The 27,437-nt window shown below is 37.6% G+C and overlaps 1 protein-coding gene across 1 annotated transcript in view; it reads left to right on the top strand.

Moving 5' to 3' along the window:
- Positions 1-22,152, top strand: part of UCHL3 (ubiquitin C-terminal hydrolase L3) — a 41,686-nt gene extending 19,534 nt beyond the window's left edge. Inside the window, exons 7-9 of the mRNA XM_002199439.7 lie at positions 17,405-17,480; positions 20,068-20,126; positions 21,404-22,152. Coding sequence (XP_002199475.1) covers positions 17,405-17,480; positions 20,068-20,126; positions 21,404-21,487 — 219 coding nt within the window. The 3' untranslated portion in view covers positions 21,488-22,152. The remainder of the gene's footprint in view (positions 1-17,404; positions 17,481-20,067; positions 20,127-21,403) is intronic.
- The last annotated feature ends 5,285 nt before the right edge of the window (positions 22,153-27,437 follow it).

Raw genomic sequence — 27,437 nt, 5'->3', positions numbered from 1 at the left:
AACTTATTTTGTTTCCTACCCCCTCATTTGCAATAATAATACAAAGTTACTATATAGTTGCCTCGGAGAGTAGGAGAGGAGGAAAATGCAAAGGCACAGTTTGTATAGAAATAAGCCAGTAGAAATTGTTTAGCTCAGTTAAACAATTACATGCTTCAGGGAAATTATTCCAGGTATAAAACATTACCTGATTCTTGAAATATATTACCTTGTTAATATGTGAATATAATAATGTAGAAGATACTTTCATTCTGCTCTCATATTACTGGCATCTGTATCCAATACTTTTGCAACTGTGCTTCATTATAGTTCAATTCTACAGTAAGGAAGATGGCAATCTATGCCACAGAAATCTCTTTAAAAGATTAATTGACCTTTAGGCAAGGAATTAGATCCAGAGAATAATTTGTACTCAATTTCTGCATTTTCAAGGCTTTGACATGCTTAACTCCTGTTCAAGTGTTACTTTGGTAATAGTATCTGAAGTTTTAGCCAGCTGTGTGTATCTGTGGCTGTTAAAATCATTCTGGATTAGCAGGTTTCCTGCAATATCTTCATGGGCTTCCCAGTTTCCTGAAACAACTGACCCTGTAGTCTTGTAGGAACTGATGCTGGCACAGAGGGGTTACAGGCACACTCCTGGAAAGACAGGAAGAAATTTGACAGACTAGATTTAGATCAGCTTTTGGGAACAGCACATACTCAAATAATTGTGCTGTTAAGTGATTGGAAGGCTGTTTGTGTAACATCAAGGTATCACTAACTGCTGCCAATAGCTTTCCATAACACTTTTGATGTAAAGTACAAGTGATGGAGTGAACTTTTTGTTATGTCATGTGGTACTTGTGGCACATGGAATCACTTTTGTAATGGAGGTAAAACTTATTTTGTACAGGGGTTTTTTAGCAACATTATGCACTACTGCTTAGCAGAATGTTATTTGTGGTCTTTGGGAACTTTACTTGTTTAAGTGTTACTACAGCATGGCTCAAAATGATGTTTCAATCAAGCAAAGATATTATATTTCAAGTGATATAGCCACTTGAAATGCCTATTCTGGATATTGGTTAGAGAGTAGTAAGAACTGTGTTGGATATTAGCTAGAGTGTAATAAGAGTTTTGGATTTTGTTCATGACCTAAATTATTAGGAGAAAATAAAGGGTTCTTACATCCATGTATTTTCATTCCTCTTCCTTAGAATCTGATGAGAATGTCCATCTAAACAAACTTTAGCCTACAGTGTTTAAGAGTAGTTGTTAAGAAGAGGAAGATAGAAGAACACAGAACTACAGAATAAAATATATCAACTATTAAGGGAGGGCAGAGAAAACACTGTTCTGTAACTCCTCCTGTTTGGGTTATTTTACTACACTTTGTACATCTATTTCCCAACTGACAACTTTGGCTACTAGAACTATATTAAGTGAAATGAGGCTCAGAATTGAAGGGACTGAGGTGCAGCATCTGAGCTGCTACTTCAAATGGAAGCAACATTCTTGCACTTCATTAGACCCTTATCAAAACTATCAATTAAAAAATCAGCCTTTAAAAATCAAGACTGGTATTTGTACAGAGAGAGTCAAAAATCACAAATAAGAACATGTCTCAGAGGTTCACAAAAAGCTGAAATACTGGCGCACATCAGCGTGTTTACTTAGATACACTTTTTGTTCACAAGTATGATCATGAATGTTTTCAACATGGATTGAAGTTGGCAGCCTGTAAAAACACTACCACAGCTTGATTTCTTCTTTAACTCAAAACATAACTGCAAACTGTAGTCTGTAAACTTGTTTCATGTGCCTGGAGAACCATAATCTTGCTTGGAATGCACGAAGTTAGACTTTGATCACAGTAACAGTCGTTAACATTGGCAAGAGCTAAGTAGGATCAATGCACTCTGTTCCCAACTGCTATAAAACTTGAACTTTCAAAGATCTCTGGTTCCCTGGGGCATTACAATTTATTGTTAGAGAAGAAACATAAAGAACTTCCTTTTTGCTCCTGCCAAGAGCATATGGTGGGATTTTTTTCTTAAATTACCCATATTCCTTGATGTTTCTTCTGAATAATCCATAGTCTTCTAAAGAAACATTTGCTTCTTAAGAGAATATAAAATAAATTCTGTAACTGTTTCATACATGATTTTTAACTTAGCATTAGAGAAGAAGCATGTAATCTCCTGTAAAGGTCGTGGAGTTGCCTAAAAATTTTACATATGGCTTTCTTTCTTTTACAGTCTACAAAGTAAAAGTGTAAAAAAAGAGTTTACCAGAATCATGTGAAATGTCCTAGAAATTGTGCTTGGTTAATCTGTGACTCATTGCATTGCCATGTTATCTAACGTGTTAGTGTTTGAGACATGCATTAATCTGATTTCTATACTGAGCAAATTGCTAAAAGGGTATTAATACAATAGAATTGTTATTCTGGATCTTTTGCTCAACCATAAAATCTGCATGAAGGAATTCTTATTCCTAGGCTGAAACATAACTATAGAGGATATTCGCACCCATAAAGCCACCCATGGATTTAAATAACAAGTCTATAACAAATAAATAACACAAATCAAAAAATGTTTCTACAGTTATGCATCCAACATCCCAATCAATCAACTGCCATAAGTTTGTTTGGGTTTTTTTTTGTTTTTTTTGTTTTTTGTTTTCCTGTTTTTTGGTTGGGTTTTTTTTTGCATCTCTCTAATCCATAATGCTTCCTGTGCTGTTCTTGCACTATCTGTAAGAGACAGCAAGCAGCAGGGTATAGCCAAGTGTGACAGGTAATGGCTGAGTTCACAGTCAGCCTCTTGCCCTTAGGCAGAAGAGAAGATTATTTAGCTCTCTCCTTTTTTTTTTTTTTTTTCCTTTATCAAGCCACTAATTTGGAAGGAGAAAATTAAAAGAATTTACAATTCTTAAGACTTGCAACATTTTATCAATATGGCTGAAGCTAGAGAGTGGGCTAAAACAACTCAGAGAATTGATGTTGAATCAACTGACTTTGCTCAAGGAAGCACTCCAAAAATACAGTATTTGGTGTGCAACAATGCTGTTCAATTTATTTCAGAAAAAATATTGTGAAGGAAAAACTATTTGGAAGAAAAAATAGCTTTTGCAGAACTCCCTAACCTTTGAAATGTTCTTCTTTTTTTGTGATTAAACTTCTTTTTGATCACAGAAGTCACCATTGTGATAATCTAGCTTGACTTTTGCCTAACATAGACCATAGAACTTTATTTTAAGTCTTCAGGGTGAGATAAATTACCAATATTTTTGGAAAGTTTTTTTTGGGGTGCTCTGATCTCACCATTTTTCTTGTCTTTACCCATATTTCTAGCAAAGTAATACTCTTGGGATATTGTTCATTCTTGATCATGGGTTAAATTTACATGGAGAATACTTGCAAATATTCTTTTACCAGCTGCAGAAGGACTAACTAAACTGACTGGTGCAGATGTTGATCTGCTAGCAGATGCAGCCCAGTTTGAGCTCTAAACTCAGTCTCAATAATATTGATGTTGATAATTGTAATGTTGGCAAAACGAGTAGATCTGTGAGCACTGGAGTTTGTGAATTCTAAGAATTTGCATGTTGGTCAGGTTTTCATTGCACATAAGCAATATCTAGTTTGGAACAAGCTTTTCTTGCAGTCAAAATACATACAATGTCTCTAGTTCGTGTGAATTCTGTGGTGTAATGTTAGCGATGAGCTCATGAAGCATCTTCTACCTCTGTGGAATTCTTCCTTTGTCAGACTTCTCTCCTCTGTCTGCCTGCTTATCTTTTTATAAAAACTTGGAGGAACTTAATGTCTCTCAAGATTTCACCACCACCACCAACATAGGCTTGAAATGCTGCTGAGAAATTTAAAACCCTTGTGAAGGAAAGAGGAGGAAGAGAGTTTTTTCAGACAGTGTAATACATAGATTTAATTTGCATGTAAAAAACCCAGTAACAGTTATGACTAAGGAAGAAGAACACTTAGTTTTAACTGGACTACCGACCCTTTAAAATACTGTGTTTAATTCAATAATGAGCAATTATTTAAGAAAAACAAAGCTTCAAAAGGTGGTGGGGAAAAGTGATTGATAGATACTGAGTACACCCTCTCTGAGAATAATCTTAAAGCTGTTATAACCCTTTTATTGCCCACTTGGCTGGAAAAGTTGTACATTTTATTGTTGCTTCAACCATCTCCCATCTCTGCTCCAAGGATTACTGTATGGGAACTGTATAATGAACAGCATGTTAGGAGGAGTCCCTGCACGCTTATGGAACAACGCAACTGGGCAGATGCAGAACATGTGCCAGGGCCTCTGATCCCAGGCTTGTGCCTATGAAACAATGACTAGGACTGAAAGTATGCTATCTCCTTCTGTTTCCCAGTTTCCAGACATGTTGTTATGCAGTTAAAACTCATTTTATCTCTGTCCCAGTGCAGCTGGCATTTCTTTCTTCACAGAGACACAACCTCAAAATGGAGGAAAGGAGAAAAGCCCCTGTCCCAGAACAGCTTGTGAGCTGATAGGCAGGGAAGCTTCCAAAAAGGAAGGTAGCATGGGCTTGAACTTTCTACTGTGAGAATGCTCTAAACCTGAGTTTCCAGCTAGATGAATTTTTGTAGCCACTAGCAAGTTAATAATACGTATTTGTGTTTAGAAATGGTCATGCAATACCAGATGCTGCTTTGTCATGTCTGGTCTTCAGTGCATTACACGTGGACTGAAATAATTTGCTCGACTGGGTTCCACAAACAAGATGAGCAACAGATCCCTGTTTCTAGAACCTGACAGGTTTGGGTGTGAACCAAGCCATGAGCTCCTCGGCACAATGAAACGTAGGCACTTTTAGGTATGAGCAAAAGCACAGCTCTTGGTATCTGACAAAATTTGTATGGGATTCCTTTTAGATCTTGGATTTTAGTAACACCTATGTATTAGGAGTGAGTTTTGGATTGGGGCAGATGGTAATTGCCTGAACATTTTCTGGACCTACTCCATGCAGCTTTTAACTTCTTTATAATGTATTTTTTGCATTTCAGACAATAAACTTGATGTGCTTACTGGTTTATATGACAATAACATTCAATTCTATTTCAGGGCTTTTGTTTTACCACTTCAGATATTTGACCTATTATAATTTTCAGCACAGGAATATGCTCCTGTGATCTTTTCTTCTTGTGAAGTTAGACTAATTCTCTCTTTTCTGCAGTTTCTAGCTGTTAATAAATTTTGTTTGAATAGAGTGTTTCAAGTTAGGATTTGTCTTCCATATTTTAAATTAAATGTAAATTGTATGACTGGTATTCTTTATTGGAGATGTGTATTTAACATTAATTTCATAGTAATATTGACATGTAATTCTAATTTAATTCTTTGAATATTCATTTGAAAACAACGTCGGTTCACATAGCTTAGTTTGTGCTTGTAATAGTGCATAGAATTTTCTGGTTCTTACAGCCTTGTTAATTAGCCATAATCCAGTATTAAGTTTGCTTTCCAGAATTCCTATATATTGTCTGCTGAAATTCTACTCTTACAGATGTAAAAGTATATTTTCAATGGAGAGGAAGTTTCTCGTTATCTTAGTTGATCTCACTAGGGGAGCCACTAGTACAGGAGATAAAGGATAAAAAGATTCAATAAATGGAAGTAAAAATCAGGACAAATACTAACTAGAAATACTAAAATATTAGTTGCCCTAAATGGCATTCTGTGATGTAAATTCAGTTTTGAAGAGCTAAAGTAATTCTTGGTCTCGTTACATTCAGGCAAGGGGTATTTTTAATATTTTCTCATTATTTTAGCAATATTGGCCAGAAGACAAGTGCAATGAAGAAGAATGTTAGAAGTATAGATTTGTGGTAAAAATTGTAACAAAATTAAAACAAGGCTCTCTAACAAAAATCTTTCAATATTGTGGCTATCCCTGTACTGTTAAGCAATTTTTAAATTTGGTATTGTTCAAAATCTTATAAATGGTTTCACAGTAATTATACAGGAGTCCTAAAAAAATAGGATTTTTTTTCAGAGCGAAAGAATACAGTTTAAGAGCTGCTAGTCAATTTTTTTTAACTGTTTCTCACTAAAAAGATACTACCATTCAGATTCTTAGAAGATTTATCAATCCTGTCTATTATGATGGCAGCAGCTTACAAAATTGTAAAACATACAAGTGTCTCTTGCCTTATATGATGAACTGTCTAGTCAGCAAAGCTCTTGAATTTCTGCCTGACAGCAGGTTCTAATCTTATAGGTTCTTCGCTCCATTGGAAGGTCTGTGCACTATAAGGAATTTTAGAAGCAGTCTTTTATTAGTCATCTTTTAAAACTTTCTTAGTCAAGCTGAGAACATATTATTTCTAAAGCCATCTGATATATTATTTAAACATAAAACGTCTCATTTTAGATCAGTTCTTCAAGTGAAGAATATGAAAAAAAAACAGTCATTAGTACAGGTAAAATGTAATAGCCATTAAGCTATTGTAAGCCTTTCTTGTAGATATTTTGCCATTGCTTAATTCCTTTTTATTTAGGTAGTTGAATTTTGGATTCTAGGTTTTCTGGTTTTGTCCTCTTTTATGAGGAGCTGCTGAGATGTAGGAGGTTGATCAGAATGTTTGAAATTAAAGGAAAAAAACAAACATGTTTTTTTGACAAACATGTGGCGAACTGTGTTCTCTGGACAGGTTATGAGACTTGGTAACATTCCACGTCTTTGATCTTTACAGTTAAGTTTTACTGTACTTGATGCTTGCTCTTCATGAAGAATTCCTAACCCTATCTTCCTTCTTTAAGGTCAGCAATATGGGAGCAGAAAGAACCAATTCATTGTCCCACTCTTGATAGGAAAAAGAAAAAAAGAGAAATAAGATTAGTTGCTTAAAAATAATAAATAATGCAAAAAAAAGTAAATAGTTTTGACTGGCACTACAGTGATTTATTTTGACTAATAAGAGTGAAAATAATTTTTTTTTCAGAGGTGCTATCTAATGCTTGGTTTTCACAGCCCCTACCCAAGTCATTCCACTGAGTGCATCATTTGGGACGTACCTTAAGGAACTGCAGTTTCCTTCTGCCTGCCCTAACCTGGCAGGTTCTAACTTGTTTGGTCCTGTGGCAGATGGAAACAAGCTCTATTTCATCCAGACCCAATACATCTTTTTAGAGTAGGTCTCTAGATGAGTTAAAAACATATATTAGGAGGGGGGAAAAATGAAAATACTAACCTGGCAGGTTTTAGGGCAAATAAGTGGGGGTGTCAGTGATGAGTTACTTTGTTAGCTTGTGGGTCTCTGCAGAGATTGGTTGTAAGACCTGTACTATTAAGTAGTCTGTCAGTGACACGCAGGGTGACCAGATTGCAGCATTCCAGGTACCTGAGGGGAGCCTGCAAGAGAGCTGGAGAGAGACTATGCAAGGGCATGTCTTGACAAGACTAAGGGGAATGGCATCAGACTGAAAGACAATGAGCTTAGATTAAACATTAGGAAGAAATTCCTTACTATGAGGGTGGTGAGGCAATGGAAAAGGTTCACCAGAGAAGTTGTGGATGACTCATGCCTGGAAGTGTCCAAGGCCAATTTGGGTGCGGCTCTGAGCAACCTGGTGTAATGGAAGGTGTCCCTGCCCATGTGGGAATTGTAACTAGATGATCTTTAAAGTGGGCCCTTCCAATCCAAACCATTCCATGAATCTGTTATTAAAACACACCTCAAAGATTATAGACAGTGGAAAAAGATCAAGAGATAGTAAAGCACAAGATATCAACACAGGACAATCTGGATCGCCCTTTAGATTAGCTTCAAACAAAGAAGTGTTTTTCTGAGGCCAAGTAAAAGCTATGTAATTAGCACAAAAGATTAACTTCATTTCTTGAGAGAAGGCAAAGGGCTCTCTGAGAGGCTCTAGATAACGCTAGAAATTTTTATATATTCCAAGATAATAGGGGATGAAATGCTGAAGATGAGCTTCTGGTTTGGCATCATGGCCAGATGAATAATGTGATCTATTGTTCATGTTATGTTATCGTTGATAAGACTAAGAAGGTTTCATTTTCATTTATTATGAATTCTAGTAAGCTGTATGAATATGCCGCTTATTATCTCTGTAGCTACAGACAGGATTGATTCATTTTTTATTTGTTCTGATTTTTTTCAGTAGTAAAAAACTGTTAAGCTTGAATGTTTGTTTTTGTTTTATAAGTATGCTCTCATCCAAGCAAAACTTGAACTTGTTTGGTCCTGTGGCCTGTGTTGGACAGAAGATCAAAACTAAATCATCACAATGGTCCTTCCTGGTCTTAATATATTTACTATAACTTTGTCAGTTGTAGCTGAGAGTCATTTTTAATACTTCTATGGTCTTTCTTCTAATAGTAACAATTTGAATGGTTTAACATAGTCCTACTGCTTCCACGGATACTAAAGGGATCCTGAGTGTTAATGGCAGTACTGCCACTGGCCTGCTATTTTAGAAGAATAGGTGAAAAACTTAGGAAGTTGCATACCTCACCACGGTAAGCTTTCCTTTTCCTTTGCTTTCCTTTTATGTTAGACATGGAATAGTAAAGAAGCTCTGGGTTCTGTTACCATAGTTACTTGATCTTAAATCTTAAATCCCAGAGCAGCACAGTCTAGCTTTCCCAAATTGCCAAAGAACTATTGCCCACAGCTTTTGTAGCTGTAGGCAAAACTGATTCTTTCTCTGTTTGTAACTATTTCTTCTATGAAATGATGCTTAAAGCCCCTCCCTCCTCACTTTCCAACACTCTGTCTCTTGAATGAGTCAGTTAATTTGTGTTCCTATTGTGAAGTTCCCTGGGTGTGAATAACCTCTAACTATCTGAGTATTAACTTCAGATTTGAACAATCTCTTTGCTTATTTGCAGGGTTCTTTCATCTTCTCATTCGAATTCAACACATTCTTGATTATTATCTTTGTGATTTGAGCAGTTAAAGGACAGTATACTCAATAGTGGGCACTTTTGCAGTTGCTATTTGCTGCAGTTGCAGGGATGCTATTTCAAGTTTAAGTGGGCTAAGTTTGTTCTTTTTTAATGTTTATGTAGTCGTCATCGTCCTCGCTGTCTTCACCGCCATGCTCATCGCAGCCTCAGGTTAGCCACAGCAGAACGAAGGCCTCACCATTGTGTCATTCTGCATCCCTCTCCTGGGCCAAACGTAATCATGTAGGTCCTGCAAAGGCTCCCAGTCCATCAATCCGTCTGCGTCGGTGGCGGCCCTTGATACGCCTTCCATCTGTTGGGCTTCATTCTGTTGTAAGTGTAGTCCATCTTCAGTCTTTTCTTACTCTGACACCCCTGGCCTTCTGCCATGTAGCTTCAGTCTTCAAGGCATCATGTTTCGTTGGGGTCTTTTCTCAACCATTCTTAAGATTTCTTTCTTCCTGGTTTATTTTTTCCCTTTCCACCACGTCAGACAGCAAAAGTACAAAATTCCGTGCTTTGCTGTCTAGGTGTTTTTGATTCCATACATATGCCAAATCATTTTCAAAGCATAGAAGAAGTTTACTTTTCATGAACTGGTGTGCTTTTTTGCCATAGGCTCCACATCCAGCCTCTTCTTTTCACCTCATCTTCATGATCTTTCATGTGGATCTGCTAAACCAAGGGGCTTCTAATTTTTTGCCACGTGGTATTATTTCTTCTTTGTTTGAGACCTGATTTTAAGTTCTCGTACCCTAAGCTTAGTCTCCTTTTCTTTCATTAACTCTTGGTTAGTGGTCCCTGGGTATTTCAGTAATGATAAAGTGTTTCCTTTAATCCTAAGGGGCTGGTTACTTTCTCACTTGACATCTTGTTTCTTCATATGGTTTGTACCCTGACATTGTAGTTGAAAGGGAAGATGTTCCAGTAAGAAAAGCTTGTCATCACATACTTAAACTTTTCTCCTCCTTCACTCAGAGACCACAAATATATCTTGAAAATCTGGAAAAAAAATTATATGTACAGAGTAACCAGTATTTCTAAATGGCCAGATGGCCACCAGCAGAAACACCAAATTGAGAGTCTTTCAGTGCTATTTCATCCTGTTTTTAAGGAGTGATCACACTTCTGGTTCATACATAAATAGAAAAATAAATCTTGGTATGTAGAAGTTAATGGTCTTAAATGCAAAACTGGGAAATTGATTTTGTTTTTATCATTCTTTGATACTGATCACATTTCACCTGTTCCTGGAAATTCTTCTTTGAGATATGTGGATATTTTACAGAAGTGAAATAACTACTCTAGCTGTGGTCCAAATAATTTTCTTTTTCATTCAGATATGTATTTGCACATGTAGAAATCCCTAATGTTTTACTGCTATTAAAAATTAGTGTCAAATGCTTCCACTTCTTTATAGCTTTTTTATTTTTGTCCTGATAAATATCTCAAGATGAGGCCTTTTCCCAGATTCCTTTCTCTTCATGTGAATGGTAATTGCTTTTATTAAATATCTTGGTCTCACGTAATATTCAGAACTATGGACCATTCTTGATGTTATCATTTGGAGCTAGTTAAATATTTTGGGATCTGAGGAGGTGTGAAGTTAAGTACAGGCTTAAATTCTTCCCAACTCATGCTTCTTACCCCTCATTTGTTTTGCTGACATTGACAAACATCTGACATTTTGCCTGGGTATTTTATTGTCTAGCAAGCCTTGGAAAATTCTGTGTCATGTTTCTGTACTTTGAAACTGGGATCTTGTTTGAATTTGACTTATCTATGCTTGTTATTAAGAAAATACTTACAGAAAGAGACTTGAGCTTAAGTATGCCTGCCTAGAACAAAACCATTAATTGAACGTGAGTTTACTTCAACAGTAAACAAACAATAACTTATCTAGGACATTACAGCATAAACTGTTGTAATGTATAGCAGAAAACCAAGCTGAGAGTTTTGTTAACTTCAGAAAATGACTAAAAATGAGTCCTCATCCACTAGTAGTGAGCATTTGCTTTAAAAATGTTCAGAAAATTAGTTTACCTTTCAATACAACTCTATTTGGCAAGGCAGAACTTTGCTGCTAAAAGGTTTTAAAATATTATACCTTAATTCCCCTTATGTCCTGTCTCCATTCAACAGATTAAAATTGCAAGGCTTATACACAAAGATTTATCAATGAATACTATATAGTCTGGTATGTATTGGTAACTAAATGTTGTTCTCATCTTTAGACTTTTGTATAACATGCCTTACAAGAAAATTTAAGAACACACAACGTATTTGTAAATTAGTTTAATAACAAAATGCTCTCTGGTTTCTTGCATATTAAAGCTGTCTCTGTTGGCTTGGTAAAATTTGAATGACAAGGTAGTGTTTAATGTCCTGTTAACAAGTAGTATTAATACAGCTCTGATATTCTGCTAGGTGTACAAAGAGGCTAAACTGCTCAGTGTTGCATGAGGCCAGTGTATGAGAAATGTATAAGCATTTTAGTATTGCTTTTCTTAAGGAACCTATGCTCTTGAATTTAAGGGAGAGGAACATCCTATATATTGTGTTTAAAATAAGAGTTGAACTTTCTTACAGTTCTGAGTACATTTCTACTACTAAAACATTGATAAACAGAAAAAAGATTGTTTGAAAATTTAGAGCAAATGTTTTGATGCTGGGGGACTTTTTCTAGGCTCCTTAAATTAAAGCACTTTTCCTAGTTGAAAACCTTCCTTGACTTCAATGGTGGTTGACCTTAGCTGGACACCAGATGCCCATCAGGCTGCTCTGTTACTCCATTCCTTTGCAGGCCAGGGCGGGGAGAAAATAAGAGAAAAAAAAATTCCTATGTTAAGATAAAGGCAGTTCAGTAAGGCAAAAGCTTCACAGGAAAGCAGGGGAAAACAAGATTTATTCTGTACTTCCCATCAGCAGGGGATGTCCAGACACTTCCTGGGAAGCCAGTCTTCAGTGTGTGTAGTGGTTGGTCAGGAAGACAAATGTTGCAATACCTAATGCCTGCCTCTTTTTCCTCCTCCTTTCTCTTAGCTTTTTTTGCTGAGCAGATCTCATATGGTACAGAATATCCCTTTGGTCAGTTTGGGACACCTGTCCTGGCTGTGTCCCCTCTCACAGGATTTTGCCCACCCCTCTTGTACTGGTGTGGGTGAAACGTTCCAGTGGCACCGGTGCAGTGCCAGCGCTGCTCAGCAATGGCCAAAGCACTGGGCTGTTACCAGCACCTTTCCAGCTACCAAAGCAGAGCTCAGCACTGGGAGGGCTGCTCTGGGGAAACGAGCTCCATCTCAGCCAGACCCAATACATCTTTTTAGAGTAGGTCTCTAGATAAGTTAAGAACATTAAGAGGGGGGAAAAAATGAAAATACTTTCCTGAAGTGTTCTGTACAAATCTGATAAATTGCAGTAGATGTGGCAAATTTTTAAGATAAGCTAACAGCATGCTTGTTTAGTAACATTGACTTTCCCTCCATCCTCGTCACTTTCTTTTCCAGATCAGCTATTCTTCTAGTGTTTCTTTTTGCCTTAGGTTTTGCTGCCTTTCATATGTCAAACTCACTGCAGTGTATTGAATATGAATAGAGACGTCACTGTTTTGTGAGGAAAAGCCAGAAATAGGATTGCTAAAAACTTGTGACCATCACTCCAATGGTCTTTGTTTTAGTTGCAGTACTTTAATAAACCAAGATCCAAATGCCTTTCACAGTCCTACACAATATATTTGCCCAAGCACATCCCATGCTGCAGAACAGAATTACAGATGTCTGATCTACTCAACAGCAATTGCATCTTTACTTCAGAATTTATTTAATCTAAACCATACCTAGTAGTCTTTTTGGATATGTTTTTCTTTGGCTTCTTGTAATACCTTGTGAGTGAACTTGTATAGATAAACCTCTAAAACCCCAGGTGCTTTTGTCATGATCTTTCAACTGGATGTATCTGAATTTTTTTATTCCTGAAGGTTCTGCAAAATTGTCTCTTCCCTATCAGTCTTCAGTACTCTTCCATAACTTAACAGACTCCTGAGGCCAGTTTCATGACTTAACACCAAGTGACTTCTTTTTCCTTTCCCAGTCATAAAATGCAAAGCATTCTACTAAACTGTTTTGTGAGGCTTCTTGCTTTGCTTCTTCTTTTCAAAAGCAAGTCATGTAACACAGAATCTGCTCTTATAATGTGGTCTTTCATAAATACATTTTAAGCAGGGTGTGGTAAGGCTCGTTCACTGGGGATCCATGAGAGCAAGACTATTTCTTTTCTCAGTTGTAAGTTTGTTCCGGAAATGAAGCTTTTAGGAAAAGAAACCAGTTGCACATAAATTTGACAAACAGTTATGTTTTGACTTAGTAACATTTGAAGATCAAAGGATTTCAAATGCATTAAAATTGAATACCAGCTTTTAGATTGGGATAATGGTCTAAGAGCATTTTAAGATAAACTGTGGAGGTGATGAACTATACTTTATTAGACAGACCGATATGATTGGGCAAACAGTGATATGGGGTGCTGCAACAACTAGGAAGACTGGTTTAGTTCATGAGCAGAGGGCAGCATGCACTGGTGAAAGGTAAAACTAAAGGAATTTCTTAGTACAAGAAGGCATAGGGAGGATTATCATTTATATTGTAAAAACTTTATGAAATGCAGTTTTAGAGATTTGATACCTGCTAGTGAAGAGAGGAAGAAATGTAGAGTTTCTGTTTCAATAGCATGAACTAATGGGTATTGACCTGAGACAAGTCAATTCAGTTGATTTCTCACAAAGGTCAACACTTCTTTATTCTTCAATTTGAATGTCCAGGTTAGCAGAGAAGTCAGTCAAATCCTCTGAAAAACTTGGGACTCTGATATTTAAGTGCCTTTAATGTGGTATCCAAAATTAGAGGGCAGACAACCTTGTCTGTCTCTTTTGTGTGTGTGACTGAGTATTAATGAAAATATTCTGTATTATTATCATTGAATGTTACCTTAGTTCCTTGGGAAAGAATTACATTTGAGATTATGTTCTCAGAACCATCACTTTGAGCACTGAACTTCTTGTATTTTTCTTCTTTAAATCAATTTTGTGTCTTCTGTTTTTTATTTTTCAGTATGTTTTTAGTTTGGAGAAATAAATTGGAAAAATTATGTCTACTGCCCCAAATAACCAAAACTTACTTCTTATACTATGATTGCAACCATAATTTAAGCTTTGTAAGGTACTCAAGATGCTGGTATTCGTCCTCTTTCTGTCTTTCCTGGGTAGGAGAGGGGTATAAATTTCCTGTACTCAGCATGACAGCTCTTCAGAAAACTTGAAAAATGAGTCTTGAATCCCATAGGTTAGTTCCAAATTCTGATTAGACAATCACATAATTTAGACTCCCATGTCATTCTCCTTCTGGTCCTTCAAATATACTTTTTCCTTTTGCACACTGGGCTTTAAAGTGAAAAAATCTAGAGGAACAGATCATCTGAACACTTGATTGATGTCTGTGTTACGGTGGTCTTTGACAAGAAGAGCAATCAAGAGAAAATCCTCTGTAACTGTTCTAAGCAATACTACCTCATGATAAATGTGCAGGAAGACTTTTTAATGCTGTGTTCCTTGTTAAGCATTGACATAGACACTTTATTAGAAACTTGAAAACTTACCCAAAGGTGTAGCTTTTTGAGGAGACCACAAAAACATCTCCCTGGAGCTGACATTCCCACTTTTTCCCCTTCCTTTGAAATTTAAAGTCTTCTGGTTCAAGAGTTAGAATTTCTAGGGCTTAACCAGTGAAGTAGAAATTGGGCTGACTAGGCTTTTCATGTGGTGTCTGTGTGTGTGTGAGTGTGCTTGTACACATATTGGTGTGTTGGGGTTTTTTTCCCTAAGGAGGGGAGAGGTGGAGGGATTTGAATCAGATTTGTCACATTGCGAAAAATTAATCCAGTTACTTGTTTGCTTAAGTTATAAGCAACAGATTTTTATTATGCAAAGTTTTTAGGTCATTGTGCCTATTCAGACTCTGTTGTTTCACTGTGGTTATGATTACGTAAATATTTTTCTGTCAAAAATTATTGAAATCCTAATTTTTCAAGAAATGTAGCAATCAACTTCTATCTAGATTAGATGAAAAGAAATCTCAATGGAAGGAGACTTCTTACATTAGAAGACATAGTAGAAAACTTAATAATGGCATGGCACTTTCATTCTCTCTGAGGCTGGGGAATTAAAAATGTAAAACCACAACATTTCTCACAGTTTATGGCAATAGAACAATGAAAACAAGTTACTTAGATTAGTCTTCTACAAAAACTCAGCAGGGTTTTATAGAAGTCTGTCTCTAAGTAAACTTTATGAAAAGTCAATCATGCTTTTTTTGATGGCCTCCTTATTCATCTTTTCTAGATACAGACTCAGTATTCCAAGCATGCCATGGTGTCTCTCTAGAGAAAGGGTCTTTATTAGAATTTGGCAATGAACTTAACACCCAAATTGGTCAAAAGGGCAACTATATCTTGTTTCTAAATGTGGTCAAAATCAACTCCTGAACATCTCAAAGTCCTCTGAAATAATGATGTACTCTCCTACTTCATGTCACCTTGAGCCCAGGAAGGGAATGTTCAGATGTAGGCATCAAATTGTTAAGCCATCTCCTTCCTAAAGTGACATTGACTGGCAGTGGTCTTCCCCCTAACCCAGAAATTTCTTAAACCCATATTTCTTAGTTGATATATTTAATTTATAAGTGAACAGCTGTGAAGTGATATGTCTGTGAAGGGAATTAGGTGACAATTAGGTGACAAGCATGCTCAGCCTAGCCTGCCTGCACACTTTTGTAGCACTACAGTTTAGATGTCTGTAAAAAGTTGGGTGGTTTTGCGAAGTCCTGGCTGTGTTTGGCCTTCTGTGAAACAAAATTATCAAAGGCCATTTCACTTAGACTGCATGAATTTCTGGTGGAAAGATCCTCTTGCCGCTTGGATAGGTGTCTCATCTTCAGTGGCCAGAATGCCCTTTCTCCATTCTAGGCTGTCTGAAACAGTGATGAACAGGGTGTTTGTGCCTTTCACACTTCTAACTGGTCATGGAGATAAATGTTAAATGAGAGTGGGGAGAAGTTGTGTGTTTTTTTGTTTTCTTTTTCTTTTTTTTCTCATCTTTGAGCTTACTGTACAGAATTTCTGTAAGCTGTTGGCAGTTCCTCCACAGCGCTACATTCTTTGGCCTTCTTGATGTATTTGAAGGACTTGAGGCGACTTCTTGTCCTTCACGCTGTTGTTCTGGTTGTTTGCCAAATTTCATCAATTTATATCATCTTTTCAAGTCTTTTTTCATGGCCATCATCAAAAAGGAAATTTTGAACCCACTCTTTAAAAGACTTTGAGGTTCTACAACTTATTTTACACTCTAATCTGTTTTTAGCAAGTTTTTACATTTTTGGAGTATTTTAGAAAATTCATGTAAGCCTAGCAGTAATTAAAAGATGAAAGAAAATTACATTAAATATTTCACACAAGTCAGATTCTTGATAGTGAAGAAAACCTGAAGTCCTTTTTCCCATTTGCTCAAAACAGTATCATCTTAAACTGTGTTCAGATGCAGATTGGACAGACTGATAAGGAATTAACGCCATCAGTTGCTGTTGAGCACAACAGTGGCAATAGAGCTTTTGGCTCAGAAATGATGATAGATCTTCTGGCTCACAGGTTCCAACACCACTGCTCAGCAGGTGCTGGGAACATATGTTGGTGGAACACCATGCTGTGCATGCCCACAAACTTCTGCAAAAGCTTTTGCTGCTTGCTGTAGTTGCTAGCACAGTACTGAGCTAAGTGGATCTTTACGAACTAAACATTTTTTATGTCATGTCACTTGGTGCTGTCACTGCACTTCAGTCCTTACTGGGTATGATGAGTATGATGCCACTCTGAAAATTCAGTCTGGGCACCTCTTTTCTCTCCACCTAAGATGTATTTGTTTTGACTGCCCATGAAGAGGAAAGTGGTTAACTGGGTTTAGCTTATGAGGAAAATACTATTTTTACCAAGTGAATATTTTCAGTTCTAAAATATTGCAGGTTCTGAGTTGAGTCCTGCATCACTTTGTTATGGGAGATAGTGAAGGATTTGTTATTTATATGAAAGTCAATTTTTGATGTTTATGTATTTGAGCTGATTTTACTTCTAATTGAGTAATGAAAAATAGAGCTTTAATGTAGAGCTATAATTGGAAATACTTCCAGATACTTTACTGCATGGATTCTTACTGATAAAGGCATTGCAGACAGTTTGTTTGTATTCCAAAATGTTCCTCACTTGACTTCTGCCATTCTGTATAGATCCAGAAACTGCTTCCCAATTGTGATTACTTTTGTCCAGGTATTTTGCATATTATGATAATATGTGCTCATTAATCATTTAGCAATAAGAGTTTAATAAACACAATTTCTTTTTGTCTTGTTTTGTCTTGCAGGCACCAAGTATAGATGAAAAAGTAGATCTTCACTTTATTGCATTAGTTAATGTAGGTGGTCATCTCTATGAATTGGGTAAGAACACGTTTTATCCACTCTCTCCATTTGTTAGAAACAAATGCAAGTAGTGATGCTGTTAACTGTCAAGGTTTCAGAGAGATTTCTTGATGTTATGTAGGGCTTAGGTTCTTTTCAGCTGCATCTTAGGGGTCTGGGGATTTGTTTCAAACAGCTGCAGCCTTCTTGATTTTTTTGGGGGGGTTGGTTTGTTTGTATTTTGGGGTTTTTTGGGTCTTTTTGTTTTCCTTCCCTTAACTCTATCCTATTAAGATAAAATGGTTCAGAATACTAGACTGTGTCCAAACTTCTATGGGCATTTATAAGAACAGGAAGCAAGAAAATGGATAAAAGCTCAACATATCACAGGACATTTGTGTTTTTTATGTTCCTGAACTGCTTGTGGGAGTATTAAATTAACTGTGTGCCACTTCAGAAATGTTAGCTATATTTATTAAGCAGTGTGTTGCTGTTTAAACTCAGGTTATGTAGTCTGGATACTATGAGATATTAACACTCTGCAACTTGTTTGTAATAGTCTGATATTTTTTCCTCTACTTTTTGTGGTCAGTAAACAGTTAACTGTGTAGTAGTCCTTATTTTTTTGAAATACAGCTATTTTTTTCCCTGTTCAGATTGTGTAGCACTTAGTTTTGCTCAGATATTCTCTAACGACTCCAATCTTAAATATGTTGCTGGGCAACTAGGTTTTCTAGCAGGCTCTTCAGAAATCCAGCAAGCAGATCAGCATTTAAAAACTGCAAGTTACTGATCTTTCCTAACATAATTTTTGCAGTATTTTATGGTGATAAGACTTTCATTGTTTGAAAATCAGCATGTAATTAAGCAATGCCCTTAACAGATGATAAGCAATCACAACATAGGGCATAAGCAATATATAAGAAGTGCTTGTGTTAATATCAAGTTGATCTAAGGGGTATTACCAGGGATAAGTCATAACCAGTAGGCACACATTTTTGTATTTTATGATACTGTGTATCTGTCAGTAGACTAGATCAAAAAGGTAAGTACTGTAGGATGCACTAAATATTTCATGGCTCTAAAATTTCAAGGCATAAGGGATGACTTTCACTTTTTTTTTGGTTGTGTGCTACTGTTTCCTTGATATATTTTCATTGTCCATTAATTTATGCTGCTTAAAAAGCAGACTACATACTATGATGACCATGTTTACCCATTTTCTATAAGTATGATGTGAGAGAAACCCCATTTGAATTTTCCTAAAAAGAAAAAATGAGAAGAGGCATTTAGCTCTGCTGTACAGTGGAATGTCAATAGTACTCTTTCTTTTGTTCTAAAAATAACTTCTCTCTTTACCAGTGGAAGGAAGCAAAAAAAAAAAAACAACCTAACTTAAAAGTAGGGAAATGGAAGGTTTTTCAATTGATTGGAAGAAGGTAATTCAGTTGATTCACTGGCTTTAGACAGTGTGGGCAGGGTTTGGGCTTTGGCATGCAGAAAATGCTAAGGAAGCACATGGATATTAAATGCATATGATCTTTCTGTCATAGAAAACACATTATTTATAGCCACAAGAAATTAAAATGTTGTTCTGCCAATGTGGACATAAAAAAGCCCCAAAATTAAGGTAAACGTAGCTTGCAACAGTGCAGTGTATTCAGTTCTGTTTCCCTGGCATTTTCTGAGGGTTTTGCCTTGTATCTTCAGCCATGGTAGTTACAATAATGAACAACATCTTGTTCATATAAATCCAAAAGTTTTCTAACATCAAATCTATTTTTAGTTATGGAAAATGTCGTTTGGAATTGTTGTCAGCTTTGGTGGCATCTTTGGGGAGGGGGGAAGCCTTTTACAGGGAAGACAGAGCCAGAAGTGATTTTGGTTTATCAAATACTTAAGATACCCTGATGTAAGTTTTCATACTGTTAACTCATTGCATGTAACCTGAAGCATATTTATATGAATGAATTTCTTTTTCAAATGCTGAGAATGACAAGCATTATTCTATAGGAAATGTAAGGGGAAAAAGATCTATAGAAGAAAAATAACCCTGTTTAAATAGCAACCCTGTTTAAAAGCTGTGAAAATACTTAATACTTATAGCTGTTGGGTTTGTTTGCTAATTTATTTTAAATGACAGAAACATTTTCAGTGATGCCAGACTCTTCAGAATGGTGGGTTTGCTACTCTGGTCTGTTGTGGAGTCCCTGATCACAGCTGTCAAACACCAGAGACACAGCTATCTTGTCTGCATAAATCTATCAAGCGTAGCTGAAATTTTTCTACTTCACTTGAAAAATTGAAGTACTATACCAGCACTAAACCAACAGCAACTTACAGCTTTGAAGTTTTCAGATTAAATACTGAAAAATATTTCATCTTTTTGATTGGATTATTTTTTAGACGCAACAGACTGTATATAATGATACTGTGGTAGAAGCAGTCAGCAGTGGAGAGACCAGCAAACAGCTAGCTGCATGTGTGAACTTTATGAATAATGAGATAGCATTTTTGAAAGTGAAGTTAAAAAAAAATAAAAATTTTAAAAATATTTTTAACTGGAAAAATGAAGCTTTTATAATTTTATAAATGTGTTATTCAATCCCACTTTGTCTTTCAACAGATGGGCGCAAGCCATTTCCAATAAACCATGGGGAAACCAGCGATGATTCTTTTTTAGAGGTAGGGGTACAGAAACTTCTTAAATGGTGTTATATGAAATTCTTGCTGTATTTCCACAAAATTTATGAAATAGATATATGAAATTACCTAAACAAGCTATATTTATAGTTGGATGAGGAATAGAGCAAGTGGGATGGTGAGGCCCACTTCAAAATTAGGTTTGAAAAGAGATAATTGTAACACTTACATTGTGGCTCTGGATGGCAGCGTATCATAACATAAATATCAGAAATATACATAAATATATAACACAAGATCAGACTGACTTATCTTCTGTTCTTAGATTTTCATACACTCCTGCTCCTTTCAATTAGTACATCTAATGAAAAGTTAGCAGATTGAAAACTTACAAGTTTTCATTCTCTTTGCTTTGGTTTGTAGTTTGATAGGTGTCATGCTAGACAGAAGTTGATTTCCTTTCTGACCCTTGCTAATTCTTCACTTTCACAGCTTCTTTTGGGTACTTCTTTGTGTCATGAGCTGAGAAATTAATTGGATAGGGATACACTGAGTTGGGAGGATAAACTGTCATCCCCACAGAATGCTACAAAGTTGAAGTTGAGAGTAAGCAATGCATAGATCTGAGTTTTATGATATCGAGATTGGATTAGCATTACAAAAGGAAGAAACCAGAGAAAGTAAAACAAACAAAATATAAAATTATTTTATAGTTTAGAAGCATAGTCTAATGTCTGTAAAGTTTGCAAATATTTTGTGCTTTCTTGGACAGGGGAGCAAATTGGATAAAGCTTTCCTTATTCTGCATGTGTATGTGTCTTTTTCCTGTTTTTGCTGATAACATGTGTTCTCCAGATTGCACCCTAAAGCTAGATGAAGGAATTACTTAAAATCTTTCAATTACCCCACCCAGCTTAGATTCATCTTGAAACAAAGGAAAAATTCCTGAAGGCAGCAGTACTAGTTAAGGCAAACTTCAGAGATGCATTTAGAAAGTCAGACAAGCAACACATCTGCTGCACAAAGTAATATTCAGTCACAAAAATCATCATTGCTAAGGTCCTTCATAACACTTTTGCTCTTTTAGGCTGCCTGTATGAGCACTGTAAGTAATTTTGAGTAGTGATAACTCACATCAGAAATACCATTTGTGTAGGTTTGTAACACTACTTAGTAAACCTTTATGGAAACACCCATTTTAAACATAGTTTGGAAAAAGCATATCTTCATGTTTCAGTTGTGTTTTGTTTGGTTTTTATAAGAAATATGATTAATAGTGTTCTTCATTTTGGTTTGCTTTGTACTTTTTTCTCCCCTAGGATGCAATAGAAGTTTGCAAGAAATTCATGGAACGTGACCCAGAAGAATTAAGATTTAATGCAATTGCACTGTCTGCAGCTTAAAGGTCTTTTCCAGTGAGGCAACTCTATTGCAATGTATTGTAAGAATAAAACTGTTGCCATATGTTAATAGTACAAATTTTGATACTTCCCTAACATCTTGACTAATTGTAGCATACGTGGAATAAACTTTGCATTTGTTCTTGCTATATTTTGCTGCTTGTTCCTACAGCAACTTTGGGTATTTCTATACAGGCATGCCTTTTGTGCGAGATTTCTATGTGGTGGGTTTTTTCCCTTCCACCCCCTTAAAAGTTTTGGGACTTACTGTCTGTGATATTCCTTCATAATAATGATGAGCTGCTTCAGAGCAGGATTATCATTTGTGTCATGCACAGGTAATATTCTGAGTGGAGTATGTGGTATGGTGATAGCTGAAAACTTGGAGTATGAGGCTATCTCCATCTTTTATTTATAATGGTGCAAGAATACTATAAGAACTTCTTCAGGTGACTCAAGTGACAAAAATTTTTTTCAGTGCATTATTTATAAATAAATATGTGGAAGAAAATAGGCAGAAAAAGGACTATCCTTACTGTTGGTGAGCACTAACATTTTAAAATTATCTTAATGTTTACATTTTGAATAAAGCATCACTTTGTTTCTCAAGTCTAATAATGTTAATAAATTGTCAAAAAAACTTTCATTAAACCTATGTTTGCTATTTATATATGTGGAAAAATTATGTGGATTTTTCCCCCTGAAAAAGCACATTAAGTAACTCAAATGGTAGGACTGTGGAGGGCACACACAGGTGAATACAGCAATGTGAAGTACCTCACCTAACTGAAATAAATTATAGAAAAGTGATGATTGTTGTAATAAAGTTTTATTTAGCAACAACAAACAGACTGGAGATTTTAAGGCATCCATGATAGTCATATACTTTTCTCCCCTGTAGGAATATCTATTGTAAGTTTTTCAGGTGGCATTACTGAATGCTGTCTGATAGCCTTCCCCCTGCCATCCCTCTCACTCCACCCACTGAACTTAAGGTACTGTTGACCAGTTTCTATACCTGAATTAGTAACATCGTGGTTGTTTTGAGTTTGATCTTGTTTGGTTTTGGTTTTGGGTTTGGTTTTTTAGCTAAGCAATCTTAACACATTAGGATTCTTGTGAAGGTTAGGGTTAATGTGTGTGTTTTTGACATTCCAGAAAAATATTCCTTATTCACTCCTTTGAAGTGGAATAATTTAGGTTTGCTTCCAATCAAACCTGTTGCCAAAGGAAACTGAACCCTCCACGTTCCGGAGAGTGCTTTCATTCTCTATCAATTGTCATTGCAGGAAAAATGAATGGGGTTATGCCAGAAGCACTCTGGCAGAGTTTTCATTCTTTATAGGAAAGAAAGAGGCCTGTGAGTCTGTCTTATCACTAAAGAATATCTCTTGCACACTAAAGAAAAAGTTGGAGTGTCTGTCTAAAACATGTCACCTGGAGTGTCCAGTAACAACAGTCTGTTTTCTCTAAGTGAGCTGGTTGGAAAAATGAAGGAGAATAACAACATTAATTATCTTCTATTTTTGAAGCTTTTGCTTTTTCACCCCAATAAAATGCAGTATCATTAAGACTTGGTTTATGTTGCCATGCTCATTAGTGAAGCCCTGAAACTTGCTTTTAAAAAAAAATCAGAGGCTTTAGTAACCAAACCATCTGTGTTGTCTTCTTGCTAATATCAGCAAATAAAGGTTGTCACCACTGAATTGGGATATTGCATATTTTGAGCAAATGGTGATTTGGAGGACTGCCTCTCAAGTAAGCCATAGTTCATCTAGCTAAGGCCCTTTTAGGATAGGGGACAGGGTGAAGAAGGAGAGGACGTGCAGTTCAAAGCTGTTAAACAAGTTACATCAATTGTCTGATCTAGGGAAATGGTCTCATCGTGTATGATCTTCAGTGTTCAGAACATTTCAGTGGGTTTAAGTAACAAATGGGTGTCGTTCCTTTTGTGCAGCTGTTTACTGCAAAATCCCTTCAGAAATGGAGCTCGTTGTTGGGTACAAGGACTGCCTAGACAAATTCAGGACAAAGATAATAAGGTTAGAATAGTAAATTTGGGGTGGGATTTTCTGTGGTCGTGCTGAAAAATACATCTTGAATCTTACGTAAAAACCTATAAATAAGAATTCTTCATAGTTTGCCAATATTTTAGTTTTGCTTAGCATCCACATAGCCTTCAAATCAGTTGTTCTGCAGGGTAAGGTTTCCTTCTTTTATTTGCAGTGTTAATTTCTAGTTTATTAATATGTAAGATGGTACGTTTTAGTGAATACTCTTTGAGATGCCAAAGGAAGAGCAATGCACTAGTTTTTATGCTGAACTGTATCTACTCACTGCATGGTCTCTTGGTAGAAACTGTGAAAGACTGCGCTGCAGAAATTCATGTCACCCAACATGTACAGTGTAACAGCCTTCCGGAGCTTGTGAGACCATGGCACAGGCCTTGGCACTGTCTCAAGTAGCACAGGAAGTAAAGGGATCTACAAGCTGCTGGAATATCTCTGTCATTGACATAACCTGTATAACACGGATAAAAAAGTGAGGTATGAACACTTGGCTGACTTGCAAAGTCGAGCAAGGTCCTACTTAGAGGCTGATAAACCCTGCAGACCCCATGGTGCTTTTGGCTCTGTGACGCCCCAATGTCTGCATCATCTCCTGAGCTGTACAATCTCTGCTTATTAGCTCAAGCTCTGTGGGAAAATAACACTGTATTTTCTAGCTTGTGCAGCCCTGCCAGAGCCTCAACAGCTTTGTGTGGAGGAGCATGGCTTGGCCACGAGTACGCAGTGCCAGGAAATCCCTCTTCAGCCTCTGCAGTCTGGGCCGCCTGTACACAGCATCTTATGGAAATGGTGTGTGTAGGAGTGAGGTGGTGCATGCTCCACGCTTACATTAATTTTAGCTGAGTGGAGCTGGTGTGCTATTAAGCACTCAGGATTGTTCAAGGTCTTTTAGGTACATTGGTGCAAGTTTTCCTATGTTATTTACAGACATTTTTTTAAGAAATCATAATTTAATAACCAGTACAATGCCTTTTCCTTTCAGTCATGACTGCATGATTCAATTGAGAAGAAGAAAGTTGTTTTCTGACAGTGAAATGTATGTTTTGTAAAATAAAGAGACTTACAAAATAAATATGGTCTTTCCTTAAAGAAAGAAGCCTGCCTTGGTAGAAAATATTATTGTGTCAAATATTTGTAGAACTCTCCTTGAAAAGAATATGACGTAAGCTGTTGCTTGACTTATCCCTAGGAGCACACACATTGAAAGGGTTTATTTTTGTCAAGTAGAACAATATTACATTTGCTACTTTTGACAGCAACAATTAGCAGTCATATCTGGTATATGTAATCTTTCTCTTGATCTAGGACTCTGATGACTTATATTGTTAGCACAAAGGAATAATAAAGCTATTTTGGTTGCTTAGGCTTACATAGATACTTTATCTGTGACAGTTGATTTAAAATTCACTTTGAGGATGAGATTTACATGTTGGAACTTTTTTTACTTAGTGAGGAACTTAGACTTGAAAGTGTCTGTGATCCATGCAGTCTACTTAAGCACTTAATGAAATTACATGATTACTCAAATTACTTGAATTACTTGATATAAAACATTAAACGTTTCATTTGTAAGAAAAGTGATTTGATTTGTTATGAAGTGAAATAAAGCAAGCAGAAATAAGTGAGAAATGTGATTTTTTTTTTTTTTAACATGACCTCTTTTGAAGCCTATTTTATAGAATTCTTAGTTACTTTCTGCTACTTAGGGAGCACTGTACTCTTAGATGAAGTGAAAGTCCTTAAAATCTGGAGAAAGGCTGCTGTAGTTCTCCAGAAAAATGTTTGGTAACCTCAGGTAATGCAAATTGATGTCAGCCAGCAGCAGCAGCTGATACATGTTTTATTTAGACATTTTTAACCTTCGTAATCATGGATATTAAATAGTGAGATGATAGGGTTGTTCTCTGATGTTCAGGCTTCCCACTGAAGAAAAATGCAGATTCTTTATTTGTATTTGGTCTTGTGGCTGATCTGGCTTGGAACAGGAAAAAAGGGTAAGAAAAAACCCCTCAAAATTACAGCTTCCATATTATTCCTTGCTGGCTCCATAGCATAGATGTCTCAAATCATACCATGGTGAGGAGCTAACTACGTAACTTCTATACATTTGTAACTTTAAGAAATGTCAGATATCTCCCGTGGAACTTATTTCAGCCAGTCACTGCATTTTCCCTCCTGAGTCTACCACCTGATTTTCATACACCATAGAAATTGATGGCTCATAGCTTCTTGACTTGTTGGCCTCCTAAAATTCTCCTTCCCTATTCTGAGGTTTTCTGTAACAGAAGATGAGTCCCTAAGTCAACATCTCAGGAGAAGTGAATTTGTGTGTAGTACAAAAGCTTTAAGTTATCTTTTCTCAGTAGTGCTTTAAAAATTACATATGTACTGCCATGGGCTATAAAAGCAAAACATGTGCAGCGACTCAGTTTTACTTACTGAGAAGATATGGAAAGAAAAAATACTACAAAAAGTGCAAGCAGGAAAAGATAATAGAATCATGAAGGCTGGGAAACACCTTTAAGATCATTGAGTGCAAAGTTAAACTAACATTGCCATATTCACCACTAAACCATGTCCCCAAGTACCACATCCATGCATTTTGAACACTTCCAGGGATGGGGATTCCCTTACATCCCTGGGCAGCTTGTGCCATGTTTGCATTGAAAAAATTTATCCTTCTGTCCAATCTAAACCTCCTTAACTTGAGGCCATTTCCTCTTGTCCTGTTGCTTGTTACCTGGGAGAAGAGATTGAGCTCCACCTCACCACAGCCTCTTTTCAGGTAGGAGTAGAGAGCTTAAATACAATGTCAAAATGAAATCTAGTCCAAAAAATCCCACATAAACCAGAGCCAAAGCACAACAACTTAATGCTGTGGATTAGTATTACAGGAAACGACACTTTACCCTGATACTCAATTTTTCTGCTTAGCACTTGTCGGCCCCTGCATTGGAAGAAAGGATTTTACTGTGTTCGGCCAGCAAACATCTCCCTCCTGCTCCCCGTGCTTCTGTCGGGGTGGCTGAGCCTTTGCTGCAGCACAGCGTGATCCCAACCTGCCCCACGTTTGTGGTCACCGCAGTGGGCAGAGCCCAGCGCAGCTCTCACCCAGGTCCACGGTCAGCGGTACTTAGACCGGGCTTTAGCTCTGAGCCTGGGATAGCGTCTGGGGTGGACGAGTCGCAAAAAACCTGTTGCAGTGAGCGGGGCACAGGGACACGAATGAGCCAGAGCAATGGGCACTAGTGTGAGTCGTGTGAGCTAAACCGGAGTTGAGGCCAGCGGGACCGGGAAGGGAAGCATGAAAGCCGAGCCGTGTGGCTCCAGCTCAGCCGGGGCACCTCCGCCTCGGTCACTCTGTACGAAAAGCGCCCGAAACAAAGCGTGGGTCTCATGTTTTCCGCAGGCTCCTAACTTCGTCCCCAGACGGGACAGCGCTGCAGAGTGTGGAGCCGCTTCCCCGGGATCGCGGCGCTGCCTATGGCTGGCCGGGGAAGCCCCGCCGGTGCGGAGGCGAGGGAGGCGGCCCGGGCTCCCGCGGCCCCGCCGGAGGGAGGGAGGGAGGGAGGGAGGCGGCGGCACGCTGGGCAGTCCCGGCCGGGCGGGGCGGCAGGTGGCGGGGGCCGGGCGGCGGGACCGGCCCTGAAAGGTGCGATTGTCCCCAGCTATTCCTGGTATGCGCCGGGGCGGGAGGCGCCGGGGGCGGCCTCCAGCGGCCGGGAGCGCGAGGGGCGCCGCGTCCCGGCGGGAGGGAGCCGCCACCGCCGCCGCGGGGTGCGGCCCCTCCCGGGCGTCCGCTGCCCCGGGGGTCCCGGCGCTGCCGCACCGCCCGCGGCTCTTCGGATTCCAGCGAGCTCCCGGGAGGGGGAGTTCCGCGGGGA

This window comes from Taeniopygia guttata, chromosome 1, assembly GCF_048771995.1.
Source record: "Taeniopygia guttata chromosome 1, bTaeGut7.mat, whole genome shotgun sequence".
Lineage (NCBI taxonomy): Eukaryota > Metazoa > Chordata > Aves > Passeriformes > Estrildidae > Taeniopygia > Taeniopygia guttata.
This window is presented reverse-complemented; position numbering and strand designations above follow the sequence as displayed.